This window comes from Columba livia, chromosome 3, assembly GCF_036013475.1.
Source record: "Columba livia isolate bColLiv1 breed racing homer chromosome 3, bColLiv1.pat.W.v2, whole genome shotgun sequence".
In the NCBI taxonomy this organism is placed as follows: domain Eukaryota; kingdom Metazoa; phylum Chordata; class Aves; order Columbiformes; family Columbidae; genus Columba; species Columba livia.
The window spans coordinates 6877645-6896306 of NC_088604.1; the positions used below are offsets into that span (position 1 = coordinate 6877645).

An 18662-nucleotide genomic window follows, 5' to 3' on the forward strand; every position below is an offset into this window, starting at 1 on the left:
GAGCAGAGAAAACAGCAGAAGGAATGCAGGAAGCATCAAGGCTGGCATTGCTGGAGGAGTGGAGAGAGACAGGATCTGCAATTTAAGCCACTGTACAACTGCGTGGGCCTTAATGCAAAGACAAGATTCAAACAGAGTGGAGCCAGTTAAGACATTTGAAGATCAGCAAAGATGGCAGTGGCATCACAGAGGATGGAAAGTGAGTCTTGGACTAGAGAAATGTTCTTTAGGTTAGTTTCGTACTTGTTTATGGCAACCTAAATGTCTGCAAATTGGCCTTTTTCCTAAGTGGAACAACTCTCCGACACCTCAGAAGCAGCAGAGCTGGGCTGACCTTCCCCTCCCTGGGGATATCACACACAGTATCACAGTATGTTTGGGATTGGAAGGGATCTCAAAAGATCATCTAGTCTTGATACACTAGTCTCAGATTCTGTTTTTACGTCGTGACTTAACCTGTCTTTTCCAGGAACGAAACCACTTCCAAGTCAGTTTAAACAAGGTCCTGATAATTCTGAACATTAAGGGACCAACAAAGAGCAAAGCAATGAAAACACTTTCTCTCCAAGTGTAAGAGGAGCCCAGTTCAAGAAAGTTGTTCTCTGCAGGGTTTGGGAATAAATAAACCCCAGCTGTTTCACTGACCTTCCTGGACACTGATGCTTCCCTCCTCCAAATGCCACAAAGCTGTCCAAGAAAACATTCTTCTCTAAATTTGCCTCTTTCCAACGATCCTGTGGGAAGAAACATTTTTTTCCAAATCGGCCTTGTATAAATAAAGCTTAACTTTATTTCTGCAAGCTAAAAATGACCTTGGACAGCTAATCCTCAAGACAAAGTTGCATTAATGCAATTCTTTTGCATTCAACCTGTTAGTATTAAAAGTCTGGATTCAAAAGTCAGCAGCGACTCAGGGAAAGAAATGAGGGTGCCATTGGAAACATACTTAGGCAGCTCAAAGTGCTGGAGGGGTTTTCAAAATCACCCCACAAGCGTTCTTCCTATCCTCCCCATTTTTCTAAATCCAGCATCTCAAGCTGTTGAAATGCCTATTAAAGTGTGACTTTCTCCTTTTAAATATATGCTATATATATATATATATATATATATATATATATAAAAATATATTCAAAGCAAATGTTCAACTGGAACTGTCTGTCAGCCATAACATTGTATCACAGCACTCAAATGGCTCCTGTGCATCTTGCACACAAACCATTTCTAAGATGCTGTGCACAAACACAAGGTGTTTGGGGACCTCATCAACGTTTATAAATATCTCAAGATGGGTGTCAAGAGGATGGACCAGACTCTGTTCAGTGATGCCCAATGACAGGATGAGGGGCAACGGGCACAGACTGAAGCACAGGAGGTTCCATCTGAACATGAGGAGAAACTTCTTTCCTTTGAGGTGCCAGAGCCCTGGAACAGGCTGCCCAGAGAGGTTGTGGAGTCTCCTTCTCTGGAGACGTTCAAACCCACCTGGACACATTCCTGTGTGATCTGCTCTGGTGAACCTGCTGTAGCAGGTGGGTTGGACTGGATGATCTCCAGAGGTCCCTTCCAACCCCAGCCAGTCTGGGATTCTGTGGTTCCGTATCAGCTGTCACACCAGAGAAACAGAAGGACTGCACAGCCCCGTTCTCAGGTACAAACCAGAGTGTGAGAAAATGAACTCAACACAAACAGGCTGTGTGTACCCACAGAGCTCCTTGCTCCATCCTGAGTTGCTTTAAGAGAAAAGGAACAACACAGGGAACAAGGCAATATGGGCTAAAGTTTGGGTGGGTGACAGTGACAGAAGTAAATCTCTCAAATGGTGGGTGACAAACTGTACCAGCCTCCAGAAACTCACTGCAGCTCTACCAAGGCCTTCGAGTAACAGCCTGTCAAGTTTGTGGTGGTGAACTCCTCCGACGAAGCTGTATCAGAGAAGATGTAGTCTTGTGTTTGTTTATTTTGGATGGTTTTTTGTTCAGCTGGGGCTGTTTAGAGCTTTCTGAAGGAGAAATCTGTTAGCATCAAAATCCAATAAAAGCAAGAAAAAAACCCTCAGTGGTGATGAAGCAAGGCAACATCATTTGGAATAGCAGTGTCCAAGTGGCAGTCCCCTATTCCTCATGGAAAAAAGGGTGAGTTTCTAAAAAAAGCTTGCTTTTTAACAAAAAAAGCTACTGAAGAGATAAACTGCAGCATCAAGCTTTCTGTTGAGGATTTCAAACAGGCAGGAATTGTTACGAGGGATTTCAAACTGGTGAAGAGTTTGCTAGAAGTTTTGTTTAAATTACTGCTTGATGTATTTCTGTAAAAAAAGACGAATGGTTCTACAGCGGATGGTGCTAAAAAGAGCAGTTACGCACCTGCCCACACGGCCACCTGGAGTGGAATAATAACCAAGAAACTCTAGATGAGCTGCTGAATTAGCGGAGCTAATGCCTACCAGCAATTATCCCACTGGAAAGACCATGGAACCTGGGGAACTACATGGAAATGAGCTGTACAGGCAGCTGACAGGGAAAGAATATTTGGAGGTGGGTTCAACAGTGAAGTCAGGGGGGTCTTTCCATCATGGGGTTTGAATCAAGATCAAAGGGATATAAATTAGTACCCTATTATCTGGAATATGTAACTGAACTTTAAAGTCTGGCTTATCCACAGGCTGCTCCTTTTTGTGCACACCTCTGCACACAAGACAACGCTCCAGACGATAGCGAATAACCAGCTTAAAAGCCAATTTGTCCTTATGCTTTTGTTGTGAAATAAGTGGAGAAAAGACAGCAAAATACCCCCAGTAAGAATCACAACTTACAGGTTTGAACATCTCTGGGTCAGGAAAATATTTGGGATTCCTGTGCAACCAATACGGCGACAACATCAGCATGTCACCTGCAGGGACGGTGAAATTCTGAAAAGGAGAGAAAGCTCTAAGGAAAGGGAAGATCAGGGGTTAAACTCACAAACCAGTCCCTCCTAAGTACATCTGTTCCTTCAGCAGAAGGTCCTAAGAGAGGGCAGGTGAGGCTGGTGAAGCCATGGTGGGCGTATGACATGTTTGAAGCTTCTTCTTGCTGTTGCCCTTATTTTTAAAGTAAGAGCTAAACAGTGGAGAATGTGGAAAGACTATTTTTGTTCTAATTTGTTTTTTCATGTATAGAAATAATAGAAATATTACTTCTGTATTTCCTGCTTCTTGATGTATCGTGTAAACTGGTGGTTTTTTGCTAAATCTTTTGTTAAAGGCTGCCTTCAAAATGCAAATAAATTCATATAAAAACTTATATGAGAGTAGACCTTTATGATAATTCAGTAATTTCTTAAATAGGTATGAGTGCTGATTGCTTAAGAGAATGTTTTTCTCCCAGATATTTATTTGTTAGGCTCCCGAACACTGGCACTCCCCTTATGAATGGCAATATAGAGGGCAAACAGAAAATCAGTTTTATCAGTTACTAAACTGTGGCCCCTTCTACTATATTTGTAGTGTCTGTTTACTATTTCATATACTATAAGCACAGCGTTTCAAGCTCAATTCAATTCCATCTAAAATAAATTCAAAATTGAAGGTAAGACTGAGAACAAGAGAAGCAAAACCACTCTTAAATTAGTGATGGTTAAATTAATGATGATGAATAAAACTGCTAAAGCGAAACAGAATATATATGTGACATTGTGGGATATCTCTGTTAATTTTATCCAGATCTTCTGGGAAGCCACTTTCTAGACAAATCACACAGCAGCAGTTTGGGTAAAAGCAAAAACCAACAAAACTCACCTGAATTTTTATTGGATTTACTACTTTCTTGGTGATTGCACCTGGAGACCTCAGCCGTATGGCTTCCAAAGTGCACCATTTAATAAAAGGGAGCTTCTTAAGGTCCTCTTCAGAGACTTCTATTTTACCTTTACCTGAAAGAAGACTCTGTAAAAATCAGACTTCATACCTGTTTTGATACACACTGACGTGTCTTGCTTTAGACTTTCTGATGGAATACCTCAAGATTTTAACACCTTGTTTGCACCCAGAAATTTTCTTTATATTTCAAAGCAAATAAATGGACCAAAATCAGTGCAACTTAAGAAAAGCCATTGTAGATATTTAATAACTCCAAGGTTGGTGTAGATATGGTACTGGCCAGAAGAGGCCAAACAAAGGTCATTTAGGAAGTCAGGAGCCCCTGGACTATTTCGGTACTTTGGTAGGACACAGTGTGCAAAGCTCAGGAACCGTGAGCACCAAGACAAGCAGCCCTGGCTGAGCTCTTGGGCTCTGCTGACACTAGCAAATAAAACAGGGCCAGGAGAAAGGCTTAAGAAGTTGCTCTTGATTATCCTTATGGGTTAATTATTGGCGTGTTTCTTGATGCGGTTTTGGCCCATGTCAACTAAGAGTCTTCCGAGAAAGTCTAAGCAGGGGACTGTACATACGAATGACTGCTGCCAGTAAGTGACTGCTTTTGAGGAAAAGAGATCAGCCATGTGGGGGTGAATCGTGCAGGATGAATTGGCCTCAAATGAGAGAAAACAAAACAGCTCCTGACCTTTTTTTTTGTTTCCCCCCACAGAATAGCTGTAACTCTGGTGACATCACACCATAGAACAATAGGACCATAGAATCCTAAAATCATAGAATAGTTTGGGTTGGAAGGGACCTTCAAAGCTCATCCAGTGCCACCCCTGCCATGAGCAGGGACATCTTCACCAGATCAGGTTGCTCAGAGCCCCGTCCAGCCTGGCCTGGGATGTCTCCAGGGATGGGGCATCCACCACCTCTCTGGGCAACCTGGGCCAGGGTCTCACCATAAAAAGCAGCTGAATGGAAAGACCTAATGTGACGCTACAACAGATGAATGGACAAAGCCCAAGACTGGCTGATACAAAGCTAGGTCTAAATGGTAGGTATGGAATGAAGCGACAAACACATATAGTTCTTTTTCTTTCTTCTACCTTTTCTGTCTTCTTTCGCTAACATCAAAAGTGGTTTTGCTTAAAAATATGTCTTGAGCATATACTGAGTAACAAACTTGGAGCTGGACTCTGTTATCAGTAGTATCCTCAGCAGGGAGTGCAGGGGGGGCAATGAAGCTGGTGAGGGGTCTGGAGCACAAGTCTGATGAGAAGCAGTTGAGGGACCTGGGGCTGTTCAGCCTGGAGAAAAGGAGGCTGAGGGGAGACCTTATCACTGTCTGCAACTGCCTGAAAGGAGGTTGTAGCATGGAGGGGGTTGGTCTCTTCTCCCAGGTAACAAGTGATAAATGAGAGGAAATGGCCTCAAGTTGCACCAGGGGAGGTTTACATTGAATATTAGGAAACATTTCTTCACAGAAAGGGCTGTCAGGCATTGGAACAGGCTGCCCAGGGAAGTGGTTACGTCAACATCCCTGGAGGGACTTAAAAGACATGTAGATGAGGTTCTTAGGGACATGGTTTAGTGCCAGAGTTGGGTTATGGTTGGACACAATGATCCTGAGGGTCACTTCCAACTGAAATGATTCTATGATTGTGTGATTATTCCCAGCCATTGCTTATTGGCAATGTGCTGGGCCAACACCAAATAAATCATTTCTAGGTTCCAGAAGGACAAATCTGACTTATTACCTGCTTTGCCAAAAACAGAAGCCAGGTCTTCCATGATTTTCTTGTAAATGGAAGGATGAGAGAGTATGAAAACAAGGGTCCAGAATGCAATCTAAACAGAGATGAAAGTACTTTAGCTCAGGAATATGGAACAGAATTACAGTATCTTTGTAGCAAATCACAGAGGCAGGTGAAAACATCTTTTTGGATGTGCCTGTTGCAGCTGTGATGCACAGGGAGTTGTGTTTCCCCGGTAAATCCACATCCAAGGATGCAGATCCTGGGAGATTAGGTTTGGTGGTCTGCTGTGTACTTATATTCAGTGAACATTACATAGGTTTGGCTTTGAAACAGAGAATCCTTTCTTTAATTTCAAATAACTAGGTGTTAAGATGAATTACTAAATCATTGTGTGTGATTAGATTCAGCTGCATGAATGGAAAAAAAGTTAAACAGTAAATTCCTACTAATATTAGCAGAAATGTTTTGTAGAGCATTATCCCCGTGAGCCACACTAAAATGGGCAAGAAAACTTTAAATTAACAGCAAAACAAGCCACAGTAGATCCCCTTTAGAAATAATTTGCTAACTGATTATGCAATGAAGTTGAAAATCAAGAAATTTAGGAAAGGAGAAAATCCTCTTAAGCGGGATGAAAGCAGAAGGACTCGCGGCGCTGCCAGGAGTCTCCCTCCTCCTGCTGAGCTGGCGGGAGACGCCGTCCGCACGCAGATCTGGTCACGGGCCATCTGTGCTGCCGAGGGATGAGAACCGTACTGTTACTTCCCAAACAGCCCCCCGTGGATGCCGCCCTCCTCCTGCTAAACAAATCTGGTAGCTTGGTTTTCTTGTCTTGTACACTGGGGTTTTGCTCCACGGGTTGAGGAGGGAAAACTGAATTGTTTGATAAAAGGGTTTAACGCGCTTGTAAAAAATCCCTTTGGAAGGTGAAAGGCCTTTTTTTGGTCATTTTAGTCACCAGAACGGTGGTTGTGACTATTCTGAGAAACAATGAAATATCCGTATGTCTATTTACAGCGGAATATTACAGGAGTAAGTAATGATAGCGTTGTGGAAGGAATGTCAGTTATCCTGTAACAGACGGCAGGCTGTGCCTCTCACTTATACCAACATGCAAACTCAAAGAAATCTCACTAAAATTGATTAAATTCCTTTAGGGTAAATTGTACTAATATCCAGTCTACAAAAATCATAGATATATCCATTACAAGTACATATAAAAATAACTCGCCATCATTTTTTTTCTAAATCACATCTGTAATGGACATAACTGTGCCGGAACGAGCTTAGTAGTCATGGTAAATAAAGGATGTTGTTGCTGCTATGGATTTCTCATCTGAGAAATTCCTATAAATGTCTTTGGTCGGCCTGAGCTGTGGTAGATATATTGGGCTCGTTAGCGTACATGTATCTGGATCATTAATCTGTCAAATCCATTTCTAACAGAGACAAAACTCAAGTGTCAGGAGAATCAAACTGTTGCTTTTGTCCCTCTGAAGCAACATTGCTATTTGTCCAGCAGATCCCCCAAAGCAAAAGAGCCAAATTCACTCCAAGATTTCTACACAGATGAAGTTACTCTATATTACACTTCTGATAACGCCAGGCTATTTAAAACGGAGTTAAATGCTCTTCACAGCTTAAGACTGTGATCCTAATAGCTACGAGACATATGTTGCCCAAATGTTATGATAGGGGACATAATAATTTAGGAAAAGTACACGCAGAGCTTTTCTTGTCATTGATCTGTGACACTGCAGCCTGGGTATATTTGTAGAGATGTGTGTGGGCGTGATAATCCCTTCTTTGGGACACACACAGCATGTGTATCACAGTATCACAGTATCACAGTATGTTTGGGATTGGAAGGGACCTCAAAAGCTCATCCAGTCCAATCCCCCTGCTGGAGCAGGAACGCCCAGATGAGGTCGCACAGGAACATGTCCAGGTGGGTTTGAATGTCTCCAGAGTAGGAGACTCCACAACCCCCCTGGGCAGCCTGTTCCAGTGTCTGTCACCCTCACTGAGAAGAAGTTTCTTCTCAAATATAAGTGGAACCTCTTGTGTTCCAGCTTGATCCCATTACCCCTTGTCCTATCATTGTTGGCCACTGAGAAGAGCCTGGCTCCATCCTCATGGCACTCACCCTTTATATATTTATAAACATTAATGAGGTCACCCCTTAGTCTCCTCTTCTCCAAACTAAAGAGACCCAGCTCCCTCAGCCTTTCTTCATAAGGGAGATGCTCCACTCCCTTAATCATCTTCGTTGCCCTGCGCTGGACCCTCTCCAGCAGTTCCCTGTCCTTCTGGAACTGAGGGGCCCAGAACTGAACACAATATTCCAGGTGTGGTCTCACCAGGGCAGAGTAGAGGGGAAGGAGAATCTCTCTGACCTACTGACCACCCCCCTTCTAACCCACCCCAGGTACCATTGGCCTTCCTGGCCACAAGGGCACAGTGCTGGCTCATGGTCATCCTGTTGTCCACCAGGACCCCCAGGTCCCTTTCCCCTACACTGCTCTCTAATATGTAATTTCCCAACCTATACTGGAACCTGGGGTTGTTCCTGCCCAGATGCAGGACTCTACACTTTTCCTTGTTAAATTTCATCAGGTTATTCCCCGCCCAACTCTCCAGCCTGTCCAGGTCCCGCTGGATGGCAGCACAGCCTGTGACCTCTGGTTCAAAGCCTTTACTTCCCAAATGCAGGCTTTTGGACAGGACAGAGAGAAGGTGTTTCTCCAGCTGACATACTTACGGGGACAGCATTTGCTTGGGAAGCCCAGAGCATTAGGAGACCATAACTGGGAGCCAGATGTTTTTCTTGCAAGCAATCCAGGAGATGTTGCAGTAGCGTCTGTTATAAATAAAATATAAGAATGCGTATTGCCAAAGAAATATTATAATCTAGTTTAGGGTAGGGCTTACTAGAATTCAAGAATATAATATAAGACTAGTTTATCAAAGAGAACTAATGTTAGTTTAGTTTTTTTGGTAGTGATGAAGAAGAGGTGACAGTGGTCAAGAGAAAGTGAGACTCACTCGCAGGCAGAGGGCCAGAAGAAGTCAACACACCACGTGAATCCCTACTGAACACTCACCCTGCCCTCCACTTTCTTCAAGTTTGGGGGGGATTTGGTTCCCCCACTCCCCATTGTTCCTTGTATGTGGAAGAAAGAAAAAGGAAATCTCTATTCTTTTGAAATTCCTGCTTTGCTTCTCCAAAGAACCTGATAATAGGACTGGGCAAGTTGAACAGATGAAGAAAATGTTCTCTCTGTTCCTGCCAAAAAGGTGCTTGTTATGAAGAGACGGTCTGATGGATCTAGTTCCAGGTGCTTTGTTAGTGACCTACCCAGTGACTTCAATGGCTTGATATTCTTTGAAACTATAGCAACTGTGTAATGTTCTAACACCAGCTTTTGTTTATAGTATTTGTTTAAATACAGGGCAACCATGCATTCAAGGCAAAGCTTCTTGTTTAGTATTCAGGGGAGAAAAGGCTGACCTTGAATAGAAAATGACCGCTCTTTTTTCTGAATTCCCACCCAATCTAAGACACCAAGTACGTGCCTCCTACCTCCTGCACCTTCTTACCTCCCCCAGCCCTTCTCCAGCCTCATTTCTTTCCATTATTCTGGTTTATTTTCTGAAAGAAATCATGGTATGTAAAGCTTTTAAAGTCTAAATAAAACCTGTTTTGTTTAATGATCTGTTCTATAATCATTTGGTAGATCAAAATTCCCAGGCCAGTCTGCCCTCGCATCTGTCAACCGTATAGACAGAATTCCTGCCATAGCTTATAGAGAATAACCAGGGTGACAACTTATCAGAGCTCTGACACAATCAATATTTAGGGTACTTGGCTTCCAATCCAGTAATCTGCTATTTTCTACTAGTCTGGCTGCTGGAGGATCTACTCACTCTACACCAGGGTTTAAAAATAGTACATGGAAGGCTTTGAAATTTCACAGCGCGGTGCCCTCAGAGAAACAACTGAAGAGGTCTTTCTCTCACCTCTTTCCACTGCGATACCAGAGGCTGGCCATGGGTCATAGCTCTGAACCCTTGGCTTAAAATTCCCCAGAACTGCAGGAAATGAGCTAAATAACAAAGGGTCTGTCCTGCAGGTGACACCAATACTGGACAATTAAGGTACAGCTATCAAAGCTGACATATTTGGCTTATTTCTTCCAGTACTGAAATAATTCTTGCCCTCTATCGCTTCAGTCAGAATATACAATGAAGTCATCTTACTTCATAGCCTCAGATGTTTACCTTGGATGCGGTCTCTGAAGGGTTGGTCCTCTCAGCATCTGACACTACTTTCTCAAATAATTTTAGAAGCCATTTTTTGGATTTAGACCAGTTCCTGTAAAGAAAAGCAACAAACAAGAAGCACTTAACGGAGGCAGCACAAACCAACATTTCCTTTTCCATGAAGACTCCTTGGTTTCTTTCCAAAAGCCCCAGGGCAGCAGTCAGTTGATGAACAGTCGAGCATAAGTCTGACTGACAGTGACATTGACTGACATGAGGAACAGCACGTCTGAGACCTTCACCTTGGCCAGACCTCACCTTGCAACCTGTGACATACTCCCAGATTTTCATATCTATTTCCCTACAAATTTTCGTTGTGGCTTTAGTTTAGTTCAATCTTGGGACCTCCCCTGAGAAAATAAAGGCCACATTTTCAGAGCGTCCTTAGGTCTTTCTGAAGGCTGTTTTAAGGTGCTCAAGGTGCTGTCATGGTCCTGATGGGCTCCTTTCCTTGGAGTTTGGTTGCCTCTACCCAAGGCCAGCTCTGCGACAGTGCAGCTGTGTAACCCAGGAGCAGTTTGCTGGGAAAACAGCCAAGGTGTGGGAGAGAGCAGACAGATGGATCACTGGGGACCCCTTCAGCTTGGAGGTCATGTTTAGGCTCAGGCCTTTGCTCTCTGCCCAGTTCTGCTGCTCCCTGCCAGGTTCAAGGTGTACGCTGCCCACTTCAGGTTCTTTCTGCTTTATGCTAGGAAAAGGCATGAGAGAAGCTCAGAACGTTTTTGAAGCAGCTAGCTGAAAGCCTGCCTGACCCAAAGACACACCATCGATAAAGATGGTGCATCACCCTCCTGGGGAAATGTCTCTCACAGCTGAAATCCCAGCAGCCAAAATGCCTATGTTGGGTATACCATGCCCATCACCTCCGCTCTCTTACCTCAGGAAGCACTCAGGCATCTGAGATGCATATTCAAAGTCCTCATCGTACTTCTGAAAATGTTCTTCAAACTCCTTGATTTCAGTCTGACTTGTCGGGCAGATGCCTTTCCCAAACAAAGTGTTCACCACTGCTGGATACATGATATGCCTGCAAGGACAAAACCCGTTTTGGGCCCCTCGTTGACAAGAAAGACCTTGAGGTGCTGGAGTGAGTTCAGAGAAGGACAATGAAGCTGTTGAAGGGTCTGGAGAACAAGTGTGATGAGGAGCGGCTGAGGGAACTGGGGCTGTTTAGCCTGAAGAAAAGGAGGTTGAGGGGAGACCTTATCACTGCCTACAACTGCCTGAAAGGAGGTTGTAGCATGGAGGGGGTTGGTCTCTTCTCCCAAGTAACAAGCGACAGGACAAGACGAAATGGCCTCAGGTTGCACCAGGGGATGTTTAGGGTGGATATTAGGAAAAATTCCTTGACAAAAAGGGTTGTGAAGCAGTGGAACAGGCCACCCAGGGGAATGGTGGAGTCACCATCCCTGGAGGTGTCTAAAAGACACATAGATGTTGTACTTAGGGACATGGTTTAGAGGCGGACTTGGCAGTGTTCGGTTAACAGTTGGACTTGATGATCTTAAGGGTCTTTTCAACCAAAATGATTCTATGATTCCATGATTCTATGACTTAGAGACTGTAGGGAAGCTGTTGTGGCAGTTTTAGGTCAGGACTGGCGTGTTGAACTGCTAACTCTAGAAGTGCAGGTCTCAAGCGTCACACCAGTATGGAAGGGCTGGCACAAGGCTCCTGCCTCACTCATGCTCTCCTCCCAGATTTTAAGCAGAGGCTGGGAGACACACAGACCTCAGGCTAGTCCCCTGTGTGCAACTGAACTTCAGTTTATGTCCGATCGCTTGAGCAGCAGCAGAAAGGCTCTGGGCACTGAGGTCCCCTTCTTCCCATTGACCAGCTCTCTATTTCAGGTCAGCCCATGTGGACCTTGTGGGCATTGTACATCTCCTTCTACAACCAGACACCCCGAGAAACCCTTCAGTGCCTGCAGCATTGCTGGACTGAACAATGCTTTTTTTTCTGTTTTCTTTTTGTCTCACTCCTTCCCTATTTGCTCCTCGGTTATTCTGCAAACTCTGAGCTCATTTCCCAGGCCCCTTCACCTGCACTCCTGAGCTCTGCGAAACCCTTATGCAGTTTTTGCTGGTTCCAGCCACCGCTAAACACAATTTCAGGCAATGGCTCTTTCACTTTCTTGCTTTTCTACAGATCATAAGGAAGATGGAGCCACCTGCTGGTTTTATAGATTTAGTTTCAAGGAAGCTAAATAACAATTATCCAGGTCACTGCATTCTAATTCTTCTATCTGGCAAAACCATAAGAACAGATCGCACTCAGCACAGATTTATTGGGGATGCCTCTTACTGATTCTGTAGTTTATCATCTAGCCTGTGACTAGAAGCAGATGTGACTCTGCTCTCAGAAGACAGTGGGGGAACACCATGGGAGGGGGGCGTTTGCACCCCCCTATTGAGACCAGTGGGACTGAGGGCTGGGGGGTTTCAAAGCCCTTTTTCCCCCATATTTTTCCCAGGTAATCCAAATTGCAGTAATTGAAGTGACAGGTGCTCTATGGTTTAGGTGCAGCAAAAAGCTGTATCTTAGATGTATTATGCAGGAAATGTCAGCAAAAGACAACCTGGACATCTTAGAAATAGGTCCAAGACAATGGCAATTGTAGTCCTGATAGACAGGTAAGATACAGGGATTACTCCAGGTGATAAGGAAGGAGGAGGAGTTAAAAGCTCTGGTTTTGTCACATGAAACTGTCAGTTAAGCGATTTTTTTCACATGAAGGATGAAGTTTGGGCAGCAAAATCAGTTGCAGAAGTCTTATTTAAATTTTGGGCTATGCTTGGCCCAAAACATGCAAGGAAAGTTTTCATCCTGCTGAAGATCAAGCATTTCGTCTGTTCATAAGTTCTCTTTAAACATGTGAAACTTTCATCCCATCTTTTGGGAAACAGGGTTTGTTGGAAGATGCTGTAGTCTGTCTTTTTTTTCCTTTTTTCTTCCAAATGGGAAATTCAGACGTTCCTCCCTGCTGGGAGAAACACCTTTGGGTGAAACCCTGTCCGCTCAGTGCGCCACCTGAAACTGTGAAGCGGTGATGAGCATCCTGACACAACTTTTCTAAGACTTGTGAGCCTGAGTTCCACCAGCTTTACGGTGACATCTCTGCTCCCATATAGGTTACCTGTACATTAGAGATGTGCTGCAAGGCTCCCTTACCTTACCAGGTCATTGAGGTCGCCTATGCCCTCCGTGCCCAGCTGTGCCATGTGCTCATGTAGCTCCTCACATAAAGTGCCCGTGAACACGTGCAGATTAGAAGGAGCCATTTTTCCTTTCATCATGCTGTAGAGGTTCCCGTGGTTCTGGTAAAATGCTTCTGCAGGGACAGAAACTAAATACAAAAAGAAACAGAAATGTTTTGGGAAGTAGATGAAGTAGATTTTCACTTAAAGATAGAGTAAAAATTCTTTACACATAACTTGGGACTCTAAATGCCTTAACCCTAATTTCCCTAGACTGAAACTCCCAGAAAACTTCCTTCTAACCCTGTAAAGATTTTGATGAGCCCTCTGCTTCTACCAGTCTGTGTAACTGGTAGAAGCTTCAGTGCCAGAATCAGCAATCCAGACACTTCCCTCCAGCTCCCATGTGGATGTACAGAAGCATGTGCTCCACAAAACTGACTGACAAGAAAATAAATTAATCCAAGAAAAAACAGTTTGGGTCTTCATGCTATAGTAGATCATCTCAGTGATACCAGGAGAGGCTGAGAGAGCTGGGACTGTTCAGCCTGGAGAGGAGAAGGCTCAGGGCGATCTTATCACTGCAGATAAGGGTTGTCAGGCATTGAACAGGCTGCCCAGGGAAGTGGTGGAGTCACCATCGCTAGGAGGGGTTTAGAAGGCATTCAGATGAGGTTCTTAGGGACATGGTTTAGTGCTAGAGTTAGGTTAGGTTATGGTTGGACTTGATGATCCTGAGGGTCTCTTCCAACTGAAATGATTCTATGATAAATATCTGATGGTGAGAGTAAAGAAGATGAGGACAAGAGCAGGAGGCAATGGGCACAAATGGGAACACAGGAGATTTCACTGAGACATAGGAAAGTTTTTATTGTGAGGAGGGTCAAACACAGGAACCCCAGGTTGCCTTGGAGTCTCCATCCTTGGAGATACTCAGAACCCAACTGGACACGGCCCTGAGCAACCTGCTGCCACTGACACTGCTCCAAGCAGGGGCTTAGACTCGGTGATCACCAGCGGTGCCTTCCAGCCAAAGGGATTCTGCGATTTAATCTCTCTGCCAACTTGCTTCTCTCTCATTTCACAATCCAAAAGTGCCAAACTACTCCTGTCTGCATGATTCCACGTGGATATAAGCACACAAGCTGACAGAACACACCTCTGCAGATGGGATATATACCTCGTCCCTTCCTAATGACTGTTGTACTGCAGGGTAACAACTAATTATTGCTACAAGCTGATTTTCAAATTAAGTGATAGGACAACATATTATTGCTTTAAACCTGGTACACATAGTTTGAGTGTCCAGCCACAGAAAAGAACCTGATCTCAAACTGGGGCTGCTTATGTTTATCATCAGTAAGAACAGTCCTTGGTTCAGAAACCTTTGATTCCTTAAGACTGAATCCAAATCACTTTGCAGGCTTACGGTGCTGGATCCACATGAAGGAATTTCATTTCGCCTTCATTTTGTAGAATGGTCATGGGTTAAGATAAACATTTAAGGCATGATCAAAAAACTAATTGGCTTTGGATTGGGCTTTAATGGTCCTGGGTAACTAGGTTTGATTTCCATTAAAAAAGCGCTACATCTCATTTACCTGCATTCTCAACAGCTTGTTGTACCGCCTGTTCAAAATTTAAGTCTTTAGATGTAAAAAATGCTTCAGCTCCTTCTTCCTCGGTCACGAAAGTGAATCGTTTTCCCAAAGCGAATATTGTGAACACAGGCCCATGCTGGAACAAACAAAGATGTCACATCACTGTATTGTTAACGCGTTTGACGCGAGCCCCAGCAGGACTTCAGTGCTGCTGAGAGGTCAGGAGGGAGGACTTGGCCCTTCCTGCTCTCATGCACCTTGGCTCAGAAGTGCACAAAAATGAACATGAATCAGACTGAAATTCGTAGATTTACAAACCAGAAGTGAACTGGCCTGCCTGACCTCTTGCAGAGTAGAAGAGATTCCTTCTCCACAATAACACTATATATTTGAATTACATTACAGTTCAAACCTACCTGGATTTAAAGAACCCAAGTGTTGGATTATTTACTGCATCCCTCGGCTGCCATAGCAAAGTGCCCACGTTGTAAAAATCCATAATCATACCTATTTCAATCTACATTTTTTCAACAAAAACGACCTACTTCTGCATCTTTTAAATATTTTTGGTGTTTGTTCTGTTTTTTTCTTTTCTAGTTTAAAGGTTCTGCTAATACCAACAATTTCTTTCTTGTGCAGGTGTTTAAACATTAATATCAAAATAGCTAACAAGCTTTTTGCTAGGAAAGGAGCAGAGAAAGGACAGCAAACATCTGAACCCAACGTGTGCCCACAGCTTCAATTCAGTGCATTTCTCTGCCCCTCCATCTCAGCAGGACATACTGAGCTAGAAAAGGCAGAAGGATGCACAACAACCATCAATGAAAGTTCAAATTAACGGAGACTAAGATGGCTTAGATCCCAGGAAAAGTGGAAAGAGAATAAGTATTCCTAGTTTCTCACCATGTAAAAGCTAGTGGGCACCTATTAGAAGTTACCTTCTGGTTTTAAACCAGACAGAACGCTTTCTTCACGTGGTTCGTGGTTAAATTATGGATCCATTGCTGTTGGATGCTGTGAAGCCAAAATTACACCCGGGGTAACAAAAAGCTTAGGTTATGATAGTCAGATCATCTGGATGCAAATTCCAGCCTAGGAAGTCCCTAAGCTGTTGACAAGCAGAAGCTGGGAAGAAAACGCAGAAGGTGGAGTGCTCTGATCTGGATGTGCTCCTTACACCTCGTTACTGAGCGTCTACTGAGGGCTGCTTTTCGAGACAGACACCTGAGTAAACACTTTTCATCTGTCCTGGTATAATTACACTGATGTTCTAACATAATAAGATCAGTTACTGGAACAAGCTGTCGAGCAATTGTGCATTTGCCATCCTTGTGTTATGGGCAGATACCAACGAAGCGTGGGCATTGCCTGCCAACACCGCATCCCAGTTTACTGCTCTGTCTGAAATGGTATTTAAGGAGACCTGATGACATTCAGAGATACAGAAAGCAAAAGAAGAACCTTCGTAGGATTTAGGGCCTCCAAAACTGCTCTGTTTTTTAGCAAAGACTGGGAAACACCACAGGTTCATACAACATCTTTCTTATTGGCCCATTTTAGTACTGAAAGGCTGCAATAAGGACTCCCTGGAGCCTTCTCTTCTCCAGCTGAACACCCCAACTCTCTCAGCCTGTCCTCCCAGCAGAGCTGTTCCAGCCTCGGATCATTTCTGGGGCTCCTCTGGCCCCTCTCCAAGAGGTCTATGCCCCTCTTATGTTGGGGGCCTCAGATGCACAGATGAAAGATAGAAGAAAGGCATAATAATATAAGGTTAAAACCATCCTGTTAAGCTCAAAGTAGCCAAGAAACTGCAGATCATATCCATGAGCTTACTCTAAGGTGGATGCAATGTGCTTTAATACACGATTGACAGCTCTTGATATTCTTAGACTTCAGCTGATTATACTTGAATTTTTGCTTTCACTTAAAATCACGAGTTTATAACAACCGTGATATAAAGAAATACTTACAAATATGAAATCTAACAGTTCAAAACAAGAAATCAGATTTTAAAATATCCAGTATTTCTTAATTTTTGTTTTCAAATTTTAGGAGGTCACATTTGTAGGTAGTTTTTGCAAGTAGTGGGCTGTGTGATCCTTCAGTATTGAACACTTGAGGTTGACTATATTGCATCAGTAGCAGGTGATATCACTGAATGAAAACAAGAAGATGGGGTTTATGTCAGTATTGGGTGCCTAGAAATTAAGCATCTAATTTAAATGAATCATTTGGACTCTATCAGATAGACAGAGAAAGAGAAGGAAGGAAGGAAGGAAGGAAGGAAGGAAGGAAGGAAGGAAGGAAGGAAGGGAGGAAGGGAGGAAGGGAGGAAGGGAGGAAGGGAGGAAGGAAGGAAGGAAGGAAGGAAGGAAGGGAGGGAGGAAGTGAGGAAGGGAGGAAGGGAGGAAGGGAGGAAGGAAGGAAGGAAGGAAGGAAGGAAGGAAGGCAGGCACAGGGGGTAAATCTTCATGCCTGTCTCTAGTAATTTATTTAGGATGGAAAAAGCTGCCTGCCAAGCATTCCTGTGTCTCCCTTGAATGTTGGGAGACATCAGCTGGTACTCAGAAATCTCACCTAACTTTAGGCACACAAATAATTAGTCTCCTGGTCACGGCATCTGGCACAGGGCTTTCCACATTATCTGAAACCAAGATTAACATGTAGCCAGAATTTAAAAGCAAAACAGCAGAAGTGCCGGTCCAGACAGGATGATCCCAGCACAGAGATTGTGCCTGATGAGATCCACAACTTAGCAACGTTACTGGTACAAAGCCGAACCTTCACCAGCTAAATGTTATAAAATGTGACAGGAAAGTGAAAAAGTGAACACAGAAGTTTCTCTTTGCCTCTCCCCTTGCAGGCAGCCACCCTGAGCACACGCCGCCACAGCCGTTACCTTGCTTCTGGCTTGCTCTATAAACTCCAGAGGAGCTTTCCCGAACTGAAACGTGGCTCCAAACCAAGGGATCCAGCTCCTGATGCAAGGAGGGGAGCTCGGGTTTCTCAGCTGAAGCAAAACAGCCTTTACAATCAGAAGTCCCAGGATCGCTGCCAAGAGGAGAGCAAGAGCCATTTTGCCTCTTTGCTGCCTGACGCAGCAGCTGCTCTGCCTGACGCAGCACCCGGCAGGGCCAGCCTGTGAAAAGGGCCTTTTTTATCAGTCTTGCCAGCTGACCACTGCCATGGAGACAAGCTGTCAAAGCACTGAGCCACGCAGGGGTCAAGCCCTTGTTTTGGAAAAGGCAGAGTCAGTTCTCCTCCACTCTGGCATGAGGACAAACTCCGCTGTTTGCAAAACTCAGATGTTGCTGTGACAAGTCCTTGAACTTCGCACAAGTTGCTGGCGGGCTACCCAAGCAGAGCAGTGAGTCGCTTTCTTCATTTTAAAAGTAATTTTTGGCAACATCAAGATTACAAAGCAGAGTCTATGATTTGCAGACATGTAGCTTTCAGCAAGGCAGATGGCAAGAAACTTCTGCAGGCACCACCTGGAGTAGTAAGCTTTATGAAAGGTATTTCTCTCCTGAGATTATATCATCAAAAGCTAGATGTGTGTCCAGTGTCTGAGGAGCAGAGAAAGGCTTCGGAGCTTGAGCTGACAATCCAAAATGTGCTGGTGGCCCCTACAATATCACTGCAATGTCAGAAGACAAGATTTCAGAGAGATCAGATTTGTTTCTTTGCAAGCATGGAAGTGGAACATTGAAATGATGTATAAAATCCATTAAGTATAAAAAAGTAAACTAGGAAGTGCTGTCACAGGCTACCCCGGCACACCCTCAAGAAGACAATACAAAACCAGGAGTACTGGATAGATCAGATGAACATGCTGCCATTCAGAGGAACCTCAACAGCCTGGCAAAATGGGCAAACGGGGACTTACCATAGAATACCAGGTTAGAAGAGACCTTGAGGATCAAAGGTCCAACCTTTCTTAGTAAAA

General features: G+C 44.0%; 2 protein-coding genes across 12 annotated transcripts in view; one reads left to right on the forward strand and one right to left on the reverse strand.

Moving 5' to 3' along the window:
* Positions 1-18662, reverse strand: part of LOC102093880 (24-hydroxycholesterol 7-alpha-hydroxylase) — a 144619-nt gene that overhangs the window by 121891 nt on the left and 4066 nt on the right. For 3 of the 11 annotated variants that reach the window (XM_021300904.2, XM_065055703.1, XM_065055702.1), the window contains 9 exons: positions 14717-14852; positions 13090-13264; positions 10796-10945; positions 9877-9970; positions 8357-8455; positions 5596-5686; positions 3773-3906; positions 2810-2905; positions 646-734 (listed from right to left, as the gene is read on the reverse strand). In XM_021300904.2, coding sequence (XP_021156579.1) covers positions 646-734; positions 2810-2905; positions 3773-3906; positions 5596-5686; positions 8357-8455; positions 9877-9970; positions 10796-10945; positions 13090-13214 — 878 coding nt within the window. In that variant the 5' untranslated portion in view covers positions 13215-13264; positions 14717-14852. The other 8 variants (XM_013370355.3, XM_065055705.1, XR_010471084.1 and 5 more) reach the window with 7 other exon arrangements.
* SLC25A27 (solute carrier family 25 member 27) overlaps positions 17949-18662 on the forward strand; it is a 17207-nt gene continuing 16493 nt past the window's right edge. Inside the window, exon 1 of the mRNA XM_021300909.2 lies at positions 17949-18083. Coding sequence (XP_021156584.1) covers position 18083 — 1 coding nt within the window. The 5' untranslated portion in view covers positions 17949-18082. The remainder of the gene's footprint in view (positions 18084-18662) is intronic.